The sequence below is a fragment of the Rosa rugosa genome, chromosome 1 (genome assembly GCF_958449725.1).
Source record: "Rosa rugosa chromosome 1, drRosRugo1.1, whole genome shotgun sequence".
Lineage (NCBI taxonomy): Eukaryota > Viridiplantae > Streptophyta > Magnoliopsida > Rosales > Rosaceae > Rosa > Rosa rugosa.
In genome coordinates this window covers 24,890,096-24,904,443 of record NC_084820.1, presented here as the reverse complement: position 1 = coordinate 24,904,443, position 14,348 = coordinate 24,890,096, and the positions used below count along the sequence as shown (strand labels likewise).

Genomic DNA, 14,348 nt, shown 5'->3' with positions numbered 1-14,348 from the left:
AAAATCCCAAAAAATCCCGAGTACACCCACCTTTTAGGAAATCCACGCACCATTATTCTAACAAAAACCAAGGAACCTCGAAGCAGACATAAATGGGAAACAACTAAGGCACTGGTTTTTGCGACCCAAACAAAAATTAAACAGCACTATGGGCCTTAAAGACCCAAACCATCCAGCCCCATAACACAAGGGTAACTAGAGTAGAGAACCCAGAGCTACAGCCCACAAGCCAATACAAGGCCCAAACGGCCCAGCTACTCCAAGCTTCGACCTGAGTAGGGAAAAAAACTTCCTTGCCGCCGCTCCAGCCATGAACGCTGCCACCAAAGACACTGCATTCACCCCAAATGCCCCTTATACTGCCGCATTTAGAACAATCAGCGTTCCAGCAGCCAGTACCATCCATTCCAAAGTAAGACAGGATCGGTTGTAATTCTGGCCATGGCAAACGAACAATCACTCCACCACCAACGTCAAATTCATCCCATTCCACCTTCAATAACCGCCGCCACCGAAGAAAAGAGCATCCAAAGATTGGGTACCCGATCCCATCGGTCCGAGCCTTCAACGAAAGAAATCCTGGCGCCGTGGACCCCGCCGCCATATCTCCTACCTGCACAGCCTGGGAATCAGCAAGCACCGATCGACATCCATCAGGCTCCCATAATCGAAAGCCATCAATCTCCCTATCCCAGATACAATCCGAGACTCCTCTCACACCTGCAGAACGAACAAAATCCACCCCCATAACCTCTCCATCAACAAAGACCAAGAAGAAGGTGACAAGAAGCAAAGCCAGTCGGACTGACTTCAAAGCAGCCATCAAACGACGACCAGGTATAGTAGAAAGGTCAACTCGTCTACCAAACCCTAGCAGAGCACGCTAGGTCCTAAAAGGATGTATAAATTTATATATATATATAGTTAGTTAATTAGAGTTACTTTATATAAACTAGAATTAGTTTTCAATTGTATATATAGGCTTCATTGTTGTAAAAAGAGGATCATCGCCTTGTACTTAAAAAACACCTTCTTTCTCTTTGTGTAAGTGGCGCGCGCGTGCACACACACATTATGACCCTTCTAGTGAGGGATTTTTTTTTGGGGTATCTTAAGGGATCATTTGTGGGACCAACTTCTCGATCACATATAGCCCTTCTAGTGAGGGATCTTTTTTTGGGGTATCGTAAGGGATCCTTTGTGGGATCAACTTTTCAATCACATATCAGCATCTTGACCGTTAAGTTTTTAGTACTCCCTGAATAGATCACTTATGCAAATTTTCAGCCAAATTGATGACTGTTAAGATATCGAACTAGATTAAAATGGACGAACCAAATATGTCCAACCTGAACTGTTCATGTTTATAATTGTAAATCACCGTTATGGATGTCTTAACTATTATCAATTAAGCTGAAAATTTACATAAGTAATATACTCATAATCACATATAGAACTAAAAACTGAACAGTGAACATATCTGTTGATCTAATATCAATCCCTTAAAATGGCTAAAAAAAAAAAAAGGGATCCCTCATTGTATACCTTGGAGGTTACGTATCGCTTGGCTTAACTGCATTCATTTCGCTTCTTCTATAAATTTTCGTGTTTCACATATTTATAGAGAGGGTAACTCCTTAGAAGATAAGCTTGCCAACTATGGCGCTGCAAATGAAGGCTCTATTTGGTGGAGGTTGGTTCCAGGTTTCATTTCAAGGTTATATGGTAGCGACCGCTCCTCTATTGTTCAATACAGGTTTAGATAGCAATTCAGTTTATGGGTCTTGGGTTCTTATGTGTTATTCCGCATTGCTTAATTTTATGTATTTCTAAGTCCCTGAGGCTTCTCATCTGTACTTTTCTATTTTGTACTTCCAACTCTTGTTATCTTGGCAAGGTTTTTGGTCTAGTCCCTCTTGCTATGTATCTTTTTTATTCTGATTATTAATAAATTCGGGTAAGAGCGCTGAGTTAGCTCTTGTCCCGCTTCCTTAAAAAAAAAAAATATATATATATATATATATAACTTTAATTACCAATACCTTTACTTACTTGAAATTGAAAAATCCATAAATCGGAGACCGACTGGAGTTGTTTAGTTTGTGCTTTCCTGCACCTTCGTTTCAAACGGCTCTTTCTGTCTGCGGGAATTCCCGCCAGGCTTAAAAAAGTTAACGTCAACCTCTCTCACAAACATAACCATAACCTTTTCTTGATTGGTTTAATTACCACACACAGCAGTTGCTCTCTATTCTGATGGAGGCATCAAACCCTCGGACCACTTCGTCGGATTTCTACGCCTATCACCTCCAAGCATGCCTAAACAAGAGACACCCATTTGCCGGAAAATCCATCCATGCCCAGATCATCAAGTCAGGGCTTCACCTAGGTGTGTTCTTGATGAACAATCTCATGAACTATTACATCAAAACTGGGTCTTATGTCGATGCACGCAACGTGTTCGATGAAATGCCTGTGAGAAACAAGTTTTCATGGAACACGATGCTCTCTGGTTACACAAAGCAGGGAAGGCTCGATGCAGCTTGGGGAGTTTTTAATGAAATGCCTGAACGTGACTCGGTTTCGTGGACTGCGATGATCGTGGGGTATAATCAGATGGGGAGATATGGTAATGCGATTCGGATGTTCTTGGACATGGTTTCAGATGGAGTTCCTGTGACCCAGTTCACTGTTACTAACATTCTTTCGGCATGCGCTTCGATTAAGGGTTTGGATATTGGTAGGAAGGTGCATTCGTTTGTTGTTAAGCTTGCTGTTGGTAGTTATGTTTCGGTTGGGAACTGCCTTTTAAATATGTATGCGAAATGTGGTGATCCGAGGACTGCACAGATAGTTTTTGATAGGATGAGATTGAAAAATGTATCTAGCTGGAATCATATGATTATGTTACATATGCAATGTGGTCGTGCAGACCTTGCTCTTGCACAGTTTAATCAAATGACGGAGCGCGACATTGTTTCTTGGAATTCAATGATTGCTGGATACAACCAGCATGGGCTCGATACGGAAGCAGTGGCTATCTTCTTAAGTATGGTGAAGGATTCTTTTCTAAAGCCTGATAAGTTCACCTTGGCAAGCATCTTGTCAGCTTGTGCTAACCTTGAGAAGTTGGAACTTGGAAAACAAATACATGTTCTTATTATAAGAGCTGGATTGGACACATCCGAAGCAGTGATTAATGCTTTGATTTCAATGTATGCCAAGTCTGGTGGGTTGGAAATTGCTGAAAAGGTTTTAGAGCAATGTGGGACTTCAGATCTCAATCTTATAGCTTTTACTGCCTTATTGGATGGATACATTAAGGTTGGGGATGTTAACCCAGCGAGACAGATATTTGACTCATTGAGAGAATGTGATGTGGTAGCATGGACAGCTATGATTGTCGGTTATGTGCAGAATGGGTTGAATAATGATGCTTTGGAGCTCTTTAGGTCAATGATAGCAGGAGGCCCCAGGCCCAACAACTACACCTTAGCAGCTATGTTAAGTGTCAGTTCAAGCTTGGCTTCTTTGGATTATGGAAAACAAATTCATGCAAGTGCTATACGAACAGGAGAAGTGTCTTCAGTTTCTGTGGGCAATGCTCTAATTACCATGTATTCCAAAGCTGGAAGCATCAGTGGTGCAAAGCAAGTTTTCAATCTGATTGACCGGAATAGAGATACTGTTTCTTGGAGTTCCATGATTATAGCCCTGGCTCAACATGGTCTTGGGGAAGAATCCATTGAACTATTTGAGAAGATGCTGTCACTTGGTATTAGGCCCGACCATGTAACTTATGTTGGGGTGCTCTCTGCTTGTACACATGTGGGGTTGGTCGACCAGGGCAGGAGCTACTATAATTTGATGAGGAGCGTACACAAGATTGAACCCACCCATAGCCATTATGCATGTATGGTTGATCTGCTTGGGCGTGCTGGGTTACTTCAAGAAGCATACGACGTGATACAAAATATGCCAATTGAACCTGATGTAATAGCTTGGGGTTCACTTTTATCTGCTTGTAAGCTTCATAAAAATGTGGATTTGGCTAAAGTTGCAGCAGACAAATTGCTCCTTATTGAACCAGACAACAGTGGGGCCTATTCAGCCCTTGCTAATTTGTATTCAGCTTGTGGAAGGTGGGCAGATGCTGCAGAAGTAAGAAAGCTAATGAAGAATAGGAGAGTGAAGAAGGGCCAAGGATTTAGTTGGCTTGAGTATCAGAACAAAGTCCATGTGTTTGGGGTTGACGATGGAGTTCATCCACAGAGAGATGGAATCTACAAGATGATGGAGAAAATCTGGAAAGAGATTAAAAATATCGGTTTTGTCCCTGATACTGAGTCAGTATTGCACGACGTTGCAGAAGAATTGAAGGAGAAGATGCTTATGCATCACAGTGAGAAACTTGCAATTGCATTTGGGCTAATAAATACTCCAGAGAGCAGTACGCTGAGGATTATGAAGAACCTCAGAGTTTGTAATGATTGTCACTCTGCCATTAAATTTATATCCAAGCTTGTGGGAAGAGAAATCATTCTGAGAGACGCTACTCGTTTTCACCATTTTAAGAATGGGACTTGTTCTTGTCGGGACTATTGGTAGGCATAAGGATGAAGATTTAAAGATGGTTTAATGTTCAAGTGTACAAAGATTGTTGTATGTAGAGGTTGATACTCCACATTATCCAAAAAAAAAAATCCAAAAAAAAAAGAAGAGGTTGATACTCCACAAAAGCAGCAGTTGATGTGCTGGCTGGCTAGTTAGTTTCATACGGCTCCAGGAAGCTGCTAATATGGTCAGTTTACATTTGAAGGTAACTCTTCTTGGCAATCATGTCCTTGCTCTCTGATTGCTGCTATACGAGATAGTTGGTCTTTGAGACATTTAATTCCCAAGGATTGAAGCATGGTTTTGGGTGTTGATAACACGGAGCAAAACCAAACTTTGTGCAGGTTTGATATGCATTGTGGACCCATTTACTGTTGACTTAAATTATTGGGGTCCATTGGTAATCCAACATGGTCAGTTTGAATTTCAATTCTTAGCATTTCTCAACGAATCTGACTTCGACACATGCCTTACTTCTGGTAGATTTGAGCAGTTACTTTTCAATACGATCTTGGAATTATTATTTGGGAGCAGAACGATTTTGCTCACATATGGTTTTCCTTTTTCATTCTTTCTTCATTTTGATGTTATATAGATAGTTTTGTTTGTTATTTAAAGACTGAAATTCAATTTGTTTATCCATGAAGGTTGTCACCATAACGCAGCTGGGCTGAACCTTAAGAAATAAGGACTCTTTCATAATTGTTTGGTTCTGATGCTTTTGTGTTCTCTTTTTGGCTTCTTTCTTTATAGTGCGTTTTGAATTCTGCTGCTTTTGTTGCTTTGCTCTCTCATTGTGTTTTTGCAAACTAATACATACTTTAATGTACACTGGTTGCATTGATTTATTGTCATTATAGACTGCACCTAGGTTAGTCCTCCCTCACCTGAAATTAAGCCGACCCATAGACTGCTACTGCTCGAGTACAAAGTGACTGTTGGAAGGTCTAAAATTAGAGAAACAGCTCCATATTTGTGTTCATATCCGAATGGTGTTGCATATTATATCTTGGTAATTATCAATATCACTTGCATCTATTGCGCCCACTGCTGGCAATAGAGTGATTTTAACTGTTGCAATTTGTTTTCCAGGTGGAATGCTTACAAAGTGGCAAAGAAGTAAAACTATTTGAGAATATGGAAGTCTAGGCACATTTCACCAACCTCTGATAATGATCTTAAGAGAGCAGCTCTTATGAATCAAGCCTCACTAGCCAAGTCTGTGTGGATGGGTAAACGCTTGAAGTGCAGAGATCTTATGTCTGCCAAGGATCTGAAAGTTGTTATTTCTCTTCAACGTGGTGGGGGATATTCTATGATGCTCACATTCTTCTTAATGGTCTGAAATGGAGAGTTGGGATTGACAGTTATATTTCCGGAATGATTCTGGGACTGGTTGTGCTCCTCTAGCCACTTGGATTTCTCAGATCAACTTAGTGTGACTGTTCACTATTACTGATCAGAGTTGGAGTGTTGCTAGATTCATGGATTTCCTCTTCTCGAGGTTATTCTGAAAATTCGTAGCAATCACACTTGTTACTAAGGATTATCCTCAAAGGGAAAGTTTTCTTTTAAATCTGCTTATCCTTATCTCACTTTCCTTATGCGGTTGGGGCATCTAACTGGAATTTCTGGAAGGTTCATATTGTCTCAAGGTTAAAATTCATTTCTGTACTTTCATAGAAAGCTGCTCACTAGTTGGTGAAGAGTCAATAAAAAGTTAACTATGACCCTATCTGTCTTAGATGCTCGTGTAGTATTGAATTTCTGAGGGTTTGGATTATGTGTTCACAGATTCTCTTGCCGCTAGTATTGCACTGGATTATGCTAATATGAAAGTGAAGTCTCCAGAACTATAAGAAACTCCTTGGTATGTGACTCTTGACATGCTCTTTGCTTTATTTGCGAATGGAGGTGTAGAGGGATGTCTGATGATGATTTTAAGCTTTGGACGAATTTTTTGTCAGGTATATAGAAGAAGATGAATGCCATGTGAGTTGTTCTTGCACTTTCCAGGTGTCTGTATGATTGTTCTTTGTTCTAGTTGGATTTTCAGATATTGTATTGTACAGTCATCGTATTTCCCCTAATATAACACTTTTTCTGTTGTTAGGCCAATCATTCTTACTCAGCTAAATGATTCTGTCTGATTAAGTTTTTTTTTTCATGATCCTGCTTCTGTTAATTCTCAGAACAAATTTGATGCAGTTAAACATTATCTAATGAAAACTTTCCAAGTAGGGTAGACCAATGTTTAATTGCCACATCATGTGATTTAAAAGTGGTTCAGTAGCATTGTCCAATGGTTTGTCTTCCATTGTTTTCCAAAGTCTGTAGTTTATAACATGTAGGTTCAGTATTTTAACAGGTTGATACGGTCATCCCTTGATCTGAAAATTGGAAACTGGGTTTGAACCGTTCATGATTAATTAAACTTCAATTTAGCAGCTATGTCTACATACTATAAGGGTCCTGCTTTCTATGAGCTTGTTGTAGCAGATCTTGCTTATACAATAGAAGTGAATAGAACATGTGAAGTTTATAGCTTTGGAGTGGTAACAGTGGAAATAATGACGAGAAGGCATCCAGTCGTCATCGTCATCATTTGCATTACCAGCCTGACAAATGCCAATTGGGGAGATGTTTTGTACCACCTCATTTCCCCTCATCGTACACATCAAGGCAAGTGCGCTTTCTTGTGAAGATGGCATTTTCCTGCTCGAATTGGAGTCTTCCATCTTTCCAACAATGAAACAAGTTTTCAACAACTCGGAACTCAGAGGCTGCATCATTTGTCAGTCACTAAATCCCTATGACGATAACATGTACTGAATCAATACTAAGAAAGAACATTCTTCTTTCCTCTACTTCAATCTATCGTCGGCGACGGTCTTCTAATTTAGTGTCTTTGGCTCTCTGCCGTGCTTCAATTACGGTGAAAGTTTGTAGTTGTGCCTGGTTAGAATTTGCAGCCAACTGGGAAATCTACCTGCTTCAGTGACTCCTGTAAAATTAACCTTGCAATTTCAATATTGTTTCAAGCACTATGAGTGAGAATTATGAAAATGTTATTTCAAAGCAGCTAAAGTCACAACCTTGATGCATCAGATATGATGACGATCCATCACATTCTTTCTCTTTGTTGTCTGAGAATTACAATTTTTTTGTGCTCATAAACTGTTGTAATTTAGATTCTTAAACAAAACAAACAAAGAAAAAGGTTCTGAAGTAGGTCACTGATCACTGATTTCATTAGTGAAAGTAAGTAGGACCTACAGAATATTCACCTTATTGATTGTTTATGACTACAACGTCTGTGACAGCTTTAAAGCATTTGTTTCTGCTATTACCAGAATATTCACGTTATTGATTGCCTATGAATACAATGACGAGGTCCCTTTCTTCTTTCTTCTTTGAATAACAGCAAAGGGGGCTGATACTACCAGCCGCACTCACGACTTTCTTGCTAAGCACAGTGTCAGTGTGTGTGGAGAAACAGAATTTCTCAACCTTATAATTTCATTTTACCCTCACCGCGAAGTGTTCATTGGTATGCTTATATAGATGCACCTTTTGGGTGAACGAGCGAGGTTTATCCACCCTCTAGATAAACGTATTTTCAGCTCACATTTTTATAATCCAAACTTGTTAATATTTTCAAATATATTGAACAAAAAGCAAACTGTCAATCAAATTGCACCGTTTGTATCAAACAAAATGGAGGATTCATTCAATAACTATTAATTTATTTAATACAATGAAATGATCGAGTAATTTTTGTTCACTCAAAAAAAAAAAATTCATATACTTAATATTATCTAACCGTCAATTCATACTGACACTGAATACTCTCTCTTAACATACAATCGGACAGCGTGGAAGCGAATCCCCTTTTTGGTGCTTAATTCGAGGAATTAGCATTTTCGCCGCATTAGCGAGATGTGTAAGCAACCACCAACTTCTCAAAGCATATATGCACGCAACCCCTCATCAATTAGTTACCAACTTTGTAGGGAATCTCTTATCGAGTCATTCACACGCACTCAACTCATAGCTGACTCTGCTTCCTTTTTATCTTGCCCCTTATTATCTTAAAACAAATCTAATGAAAACTCCACGCCATAGCCAGCACACTGCTTTTTTTCCCTACAAATACTAATCCCCACCACTTTCCCATTTCTCTCATTCAGACCCCATTTCCATTTTCTTCCACATTTTGCTTCATTCGAAGTCTCAAAACCACCACCCATGGCGTTTCACAGGCACCTTTTCAGAAGCGTTATGAGACCCAAGATTGGTGGTGCTAGGGTGTCTTTCTCTACCGTTCAATCTGCCGCTGCTGACGAAGCAGCTGTGCCTTCTTTGCCGCCGTTCGATTACGAGCCGAGGCCCTACAATGGCCCACGCGCCGATCAGGTCTTCGAGAAGCGGAAGAAGTTTCTGGGTCCTTCTCTTTTCCACTTCTACCAGAAGCCTGTACGTTTCTTTCTTCTTTTATTATTGGTTTCAAATCTGGGTATTTTTTTGGGTGTGTTGGTAGAAAAGTGAAAAATGGGTTGATTGTAATGACAAAAGTATCAGTCTTTGTAAACCAAGATGGAGACTTTTCAATTGGGCTAGTATTAATCTTTGTGTTTTTTTTTAACCAAGATGGAGACTTTTCATTTGGATTAGTATTAATCTTTGTGTTTTTTAATCAAGATGGAGACTTTTTCAATTGGGACATTAGTTTCAAGATCCATTTATATTGTGTCACATTGGAAATTATTAAATTTAACTAGGGACTCTGCCACCCCACAGATTTTATAGTGTGTGTGATTTGATGCATATATGTAAGTATTTAGATCAGTCCAGATTCTTGAGTTCTGATGCCCCTATATACCTTATTGCATTATCTCAGTCACCACTAGTTCATTTGTTTGTTTGTTGTCCACTGTTGTATTTTGGGTTTTAAAATTTTTTGTTGTGTGCACAGATCAATATTGTAGAAGGGAAGATGCAATATCTGTTTGATGAGGATGGCAGGCGCTACCTCGATGCTTTTGCTGGAATCGTGACTGTTTCTTGCGGACATTGTCATCCGGTTGTTTTGAATGCTATCATGGAGCAGAGCAGGCTTCTTCAGCATGCTACGACCATATACTTGCACCACACGATCGCAGATTTCGCAGAGGCATTGGCTTCAAAAATGCCTGGAAATTTGAAGGTTTGTTTTCTTCAATCTGTATCTCCAGATGAGTTCTTGACATTCAATATGATTCTTGTTCATAGTAGAAAATGAGTATAATCAGTCGGTTAGGTATATTTAAGCCTTTGCTATGACATGTTATATAACTACCAGAGCGCTCTTTTTATTCTCTCTATTTATCGCCTTTTGTTGCTTTGCATATTTTCTGTACTCGACTTGTATATCTTCCGATATAGATGGAAACACATGCTTCGTGGTATGAATCTATGTCAGCGTTTATTTGATACTTTAATTTTGAACAAGATGATTGTACTTGCAGGTGGTATACTTTGTAAATTCTGGGACAGAAGCAAATGAGTTGGCGATGCTGATGGCTCGTCTGTACACTGGTAGTCTTGGTATGATTGCGTTGAGAAATGCATATCATGGTGGAAGTTCCAATACGATTGGTTTGACAGCGCTGAACACATGGAAGTATCCAATTCCACAGGTTTGTGCTAAAAAAGTTGTATATTTAGTGATCTGAATTGAGAACTCATCCAAGTTTGGTGTAACTACAAAACTCTCTAATCAGTTATACACACACTTGGTGGAACATGCCAATTTTCTGAAAAATCTGCTGAAGAGCAGCTCCAATGTTGCAGGGTGAAATTCATCACGTTGTAAATCCAGATCCATACCGTGGAGTCTTTGGCTCTGATGCCAAAAGTTATGCTGAAGATGTGCAAGATCACATTGATTATGGGACTTCTGGAAAAGTTGCTGGATTCATATCGGAAACAATTCAGGTCAGCACTGGTTTGGTATCTAATGAGGCCTAAATTAGTACATAAAACCACTATGATTAGGCAGCTGATGATTGATTAGTTTTTTTTTTCCTCTTTATCTAAATGTAGGGAGTTGGAGGAGCAGTTGAATTGGCCCCTGGTTATTTGAAAATGGTTTATGACATTGTTCGAAAGGCTGGTGGTGTCTGCATCGCTGATGAAGTACAAACTGGGTTTGGCCGCACTGGAAGTCACTATTGGGGCTTTGAAACTCAGGGTGTCATTCCTGATATTGTAACTATGGCAAAGGTCTTTAACATATCCATTAGATAGTTGTGTTTACTTTCCAAAGGTTTGACTTATGTGTTTTGATGTAACTCAGTAGTTTATGATCAAGGTGCATAAATTTTTTGCCAAAGATGACTTGATTTTAGTGAAGCACAGTACTTATTTGCAAAACTAGTTACCCAATTTATTCCCAATTTACAAATTTTCAGGGCATTGGAAATGGATTGCCCTTGGGAGCAGTGGTGACTACACCAGAAATCGCAAGTGTACTAGCACAAAAGACACACTTCAACACGTATGGTGGAAACCCTGTATGCTCTGCGGGAGGGCTTGCAGTTCTTAAAGTTATTGATGAGGAGAAGCGTCAAACTCACTCCGCTGATGTTGGCTCTCACTTGCTTGGTCGTTTGAGAGATCTTCAGCAGAGACACGACAGTTAGTACCCTTAAACTTTGTACTATTTTAGAAAGTGTCTTTCTCTGTACATATATCTCTGTAACTAAAGCACCTAGCACTTATGTTTGCCTCTCTCATGGTCCTTTATCGGATAGGAGATTAGCTGAGCTAATAGGTTTCTGAATGTAGACAAACCTTACTCTATAGAGCTGAACAGCCCTTGTCGCCAACATCACTCTCTAAAACAATAGAATTACTCTTTTCCATCATTTTCCCTTTAAAGAGATGTTAACCCCACCCATTCTACAATTAGCAAATATGATGGGGTAAAGGGGTGACTGGTGAGAGGCAATTGTGGGAAAGGCCATAGAATTTGATTGCTCCGCTTTTCTCAATCTTCAAAATTTCTTAAACAAAAAATGGCATCATCTTCCTCACAAGTTGGTGGACATGGGCTGAGGTTTTGCCATTGTTTTACAGAAATACCCCAATTAAATTTTCAAGATACAAAGAAAGTGGATAGTTATATTTTATGGAGAGGTAGAGGTCTTTTCTTTGTTTGGTTTATAAATCTTCTTGAATCAAAATTGAATGGTGGACCTTCTGAGGTTGGGTATGAATAGGGTCTCATATGTTTTTGGCACTGTGATGATTTTATTGGTGAAGCTGGTTGTGGCCAGTTGTTGGCTTTTGGGTTTATTTTCAATGACCATTAATTGTGAGAACAGGGAAGGTTTCAATTTTCCTAGGTATGTGGTTATGTCCCTTTTTGAGCTATAGTTGTGTGTTCATGGTGTTTGATTTATGCTAGTTTTCGTTGTGTTGTTAAGGGGTTATGTCGGGGTTTCCTGAATCTGCCTTCTCAGGTGCTTGTCGTCTGGTACTCGTGGCTTTTTTATTTCGTCTTTTGGTGTTGGATTTGCAACCATCGAGTGTTTCTCTTGTATTTTTTTTTTCTTTTTTTCCCCAAATAAGGACAATGTTTCATAAAGGACTGAGGCAAAAGCCCGGAGGCTACAAAATAGCAATAATGGCAGGTCATATTTTCCTTTGGTGCATGTTGGAGGTTATGTGGTTGGATATTAAACAGACCTTTACCTGTAAAGTTTTGGTAAAAATCGTCGCTTTTACTTGCTAACATATTTAATTTATCTGGGTCCTGGAGCATACCTCAAGGTATATGACTTAATCCCCAGAATAGTTCGTGTAGCTTTATCTGTTAATATAGGTAATCAATAATCTCCCTATTGTTCTTTTGTGTAAGAAACTATTCTTTGTTAATGAATTGAGAGCTGCTGATCATTACCCAATAAGTGTCATTAGAAAAACAAAGAGTGGATCCAAATTAAATAGGTGTAATATGTCTTTTACAATATCTTGGTTGGGTCATTTCTTAGATGCTGTGAGGAGAATGTCATAGCCAATTTAGACATAGCTGATCATTACATGCGCGGTTGGTTCTGTTATCCCCTTTCTGTTACAATTGTATCATGCTTAAGACATTGTTTTATAAGTTGTCAAAAAAAAAAAAAACATTGCTTCATCACCTCACTAAATACAGTCTGCGTAGTGCCTACTGTAGGATCACTTGTATTGTATTTGGCAAGTCCTTTCTGAATGCCGTACTTTGTTCTGTAAATTGGTTATATATTAATGCATGTGTTCTTAACTTCTTTTGTATTTTGTTCCAGTCATTGGCGATGTGAGAGGCCGAGGATTGATGGTCGGAGTAGAGCTCGTGACCGACAGGACTGAAAAGACACCTGCTAAGGCAGAAACTGCGGTGTTGTTTGAAAACCTTAGAGGTATTAAGACACCCTCTCAATTCCTAGTATAATACGGGAAGCTCCTCTTTCAAATTACAGTTTCTCCATGAAATTTTTTACTACATACTAATTATTATGTTCTTCCTGATTGAAGAGCTAGGAATTCTGGTTGGGAAAGGAGGTTTACACGGCAACGTATTTAGGGTAAAACCACCAATGTGTTTTACCAAGGACGATGCAGGTACTTTTTATGTCATTTACTTGTTATAATTGAGCCCAAAGTGTTTTACCAAGGACGATGCAGGTACTTTTTATGTCATTTACTTGTTATAATTGAGCACGTATCTGACTTCCTGAGAAAGAATAACCTGATCAAACACTATCACAGACACACACACACAACAGAGATGACATAAGTTCAGCTGATAAAAATCAATTGGTGTTCACATTGTGACGAAATACCCAACTTACTTGTCTATATGTGCAGATTTTCTTGTAGATGCAATGGATTATTCCATGTCAAAGTTGTGAAGCCAAAGCTTGAAGAAGACAACGAGGTTCTGTACTTTGTAAATTGCTTTGCTCAGAGGCTCCTCCACTAGGAAACTTGAATAATGTAGTAAATGTACGGTGAACTTCCTTGAGTTTTATGGTCATTCAATGAGAAATAGCCAGCTTGGTGTTCCCCAACACCCCATTCATCAAAAATTACAAGTGCATACGTAAATAAAAGCATAGTCATTGCCAAACAAAAATGAAGCGAAATCATCATGAAAGAGGCTGCTCTTCTGAAATTCTTGGGGTTTCAACTTTCAAGCTTTTGATTTAGGGCTAAAATGGAGGAGGGTAAGACTATGAGGAGCGGAGATGTGAAGTGGGACCTGCACCGTATCAAACTATCAAATCTGAAATTAACATCTTTGACAAATTAATTTTGTGTTTAGATGTTGCTCATTGCCAAATGCCAATTTGCAGACAAACTTTTTCATATCATCTCTTCTTCAATTTTGCAACCCTAATCCTGACTTCCCAACATGTCGTGCTTCTGTCGTATTCGTATACCTTAATGGTTAAATATCAAGTTCTTTATTCTTTTTTGGATATAATATCAAGTCCTTTATTCGTTCACTAATTACACAGTAACTAAAACCAGATTTTTTTCTTTTTTTTCTAAAAATAGCAAGAAAAAGAAGAGAAGAAGAGAAGAGATGACTTGATTGCCTCTCTACCTAGCAAAACCTTAACAGCTTGAGAAACTTATACCTGGCAGTCTGGCACCAATACTGCTGCTAATTTCTCTATATCCAATACCACCTAGCACCTTGAAGT

The 14,348-nt window shown here is 39.1% G+C and overlaps 2 protein-coding genes across 7 annotated transcripts; both read left to right on the top strand.

Annotated features, from left to right (window-relative positions):
* The first annotated feature begins 2,066 nt into the window (after window positions 1-2,066).
* LOC133724376 (pentatricopeptide repeat-containing protein At2g22070) lies at window positions 2,067-6,732 on the top strand. Of its 5 annotated transcripts, XM_062151087.1 has the most exons (4): window positions 2,067-4,672; window positions 4,723-6,269; window positions 6,409-6,484; window positions 6,582-6,732. In XM_062151087.1, exon 1 carries the CDS (start codon window positions 2,257-2,259, stop codon window positions 4,606-4,608), a length of 2,352 nt encoding a protein of 783 aa, XP_062007071.1. In that variant the 5' UTR covers window positions 2,067-2,256; the 3' UTR covers window positions 4,609-4,672; window positions 4,723-6,269; window positions 6,409-6,484; window positions 6,582-6,732. The 5 variants fall into 5 exon arrangements, with proteins under 5 accessions (XP_062007071.1, XP_062007067.1, XP_062007068.1 ...); XM_062151083.1 differs by having other exon boundaries at window positions 4,723-4,819; window positions 5,707-6,732; XM_062151084.1 differs by having other exon boundaries at window positions 6,409-6,732.
* Window positions 6,733-8,610: 1,878 nt separating this feature from the next.
* Window positions 8,611-14,151, top strand: LOC133724377 (alanine--glyoxylate aminotransferase 2 homolog 1, mitochondrial-like). Of its 2 annotated transcripts, none has more exons than XM_062151089.1 (9): window positions 8,611-9,090; window positions 9,590-9,820; window positions 10,122-10,292; window positions 10,447-10,590; window positions 10,699-10,878; window positions 11,067-11,292; window positions 12,945-13,058; window positions 13,174-13,323; window positions 13,507-14,151. In XM_062151089.1, the coding sequence occupies exons 1-8, from the start codon at window positions 8,863-8,865 to the stop codon at window positions 13,287-13,289; spliced, it is 1,410 nt and encodes a 469-aa protein (XP_062007073.1). In that variant the 5' UTR covers window positions 8,611-8,862; the 3' UTR covers window positions 13,290-13,323; window positions 13,507-14,151. The 2 variants fall into 2 exon arrangements, with proteins under 2 accessions (XP_062007073.1, XP_062007072.1); XM_062151088.1 differs by having other exon boundaries at window positions 8,615-9,090; window positions 13,174-13,260.
* The last annotated feature ends 197 nt before the right edge of the window (window positions 14,152-14,348 follow it).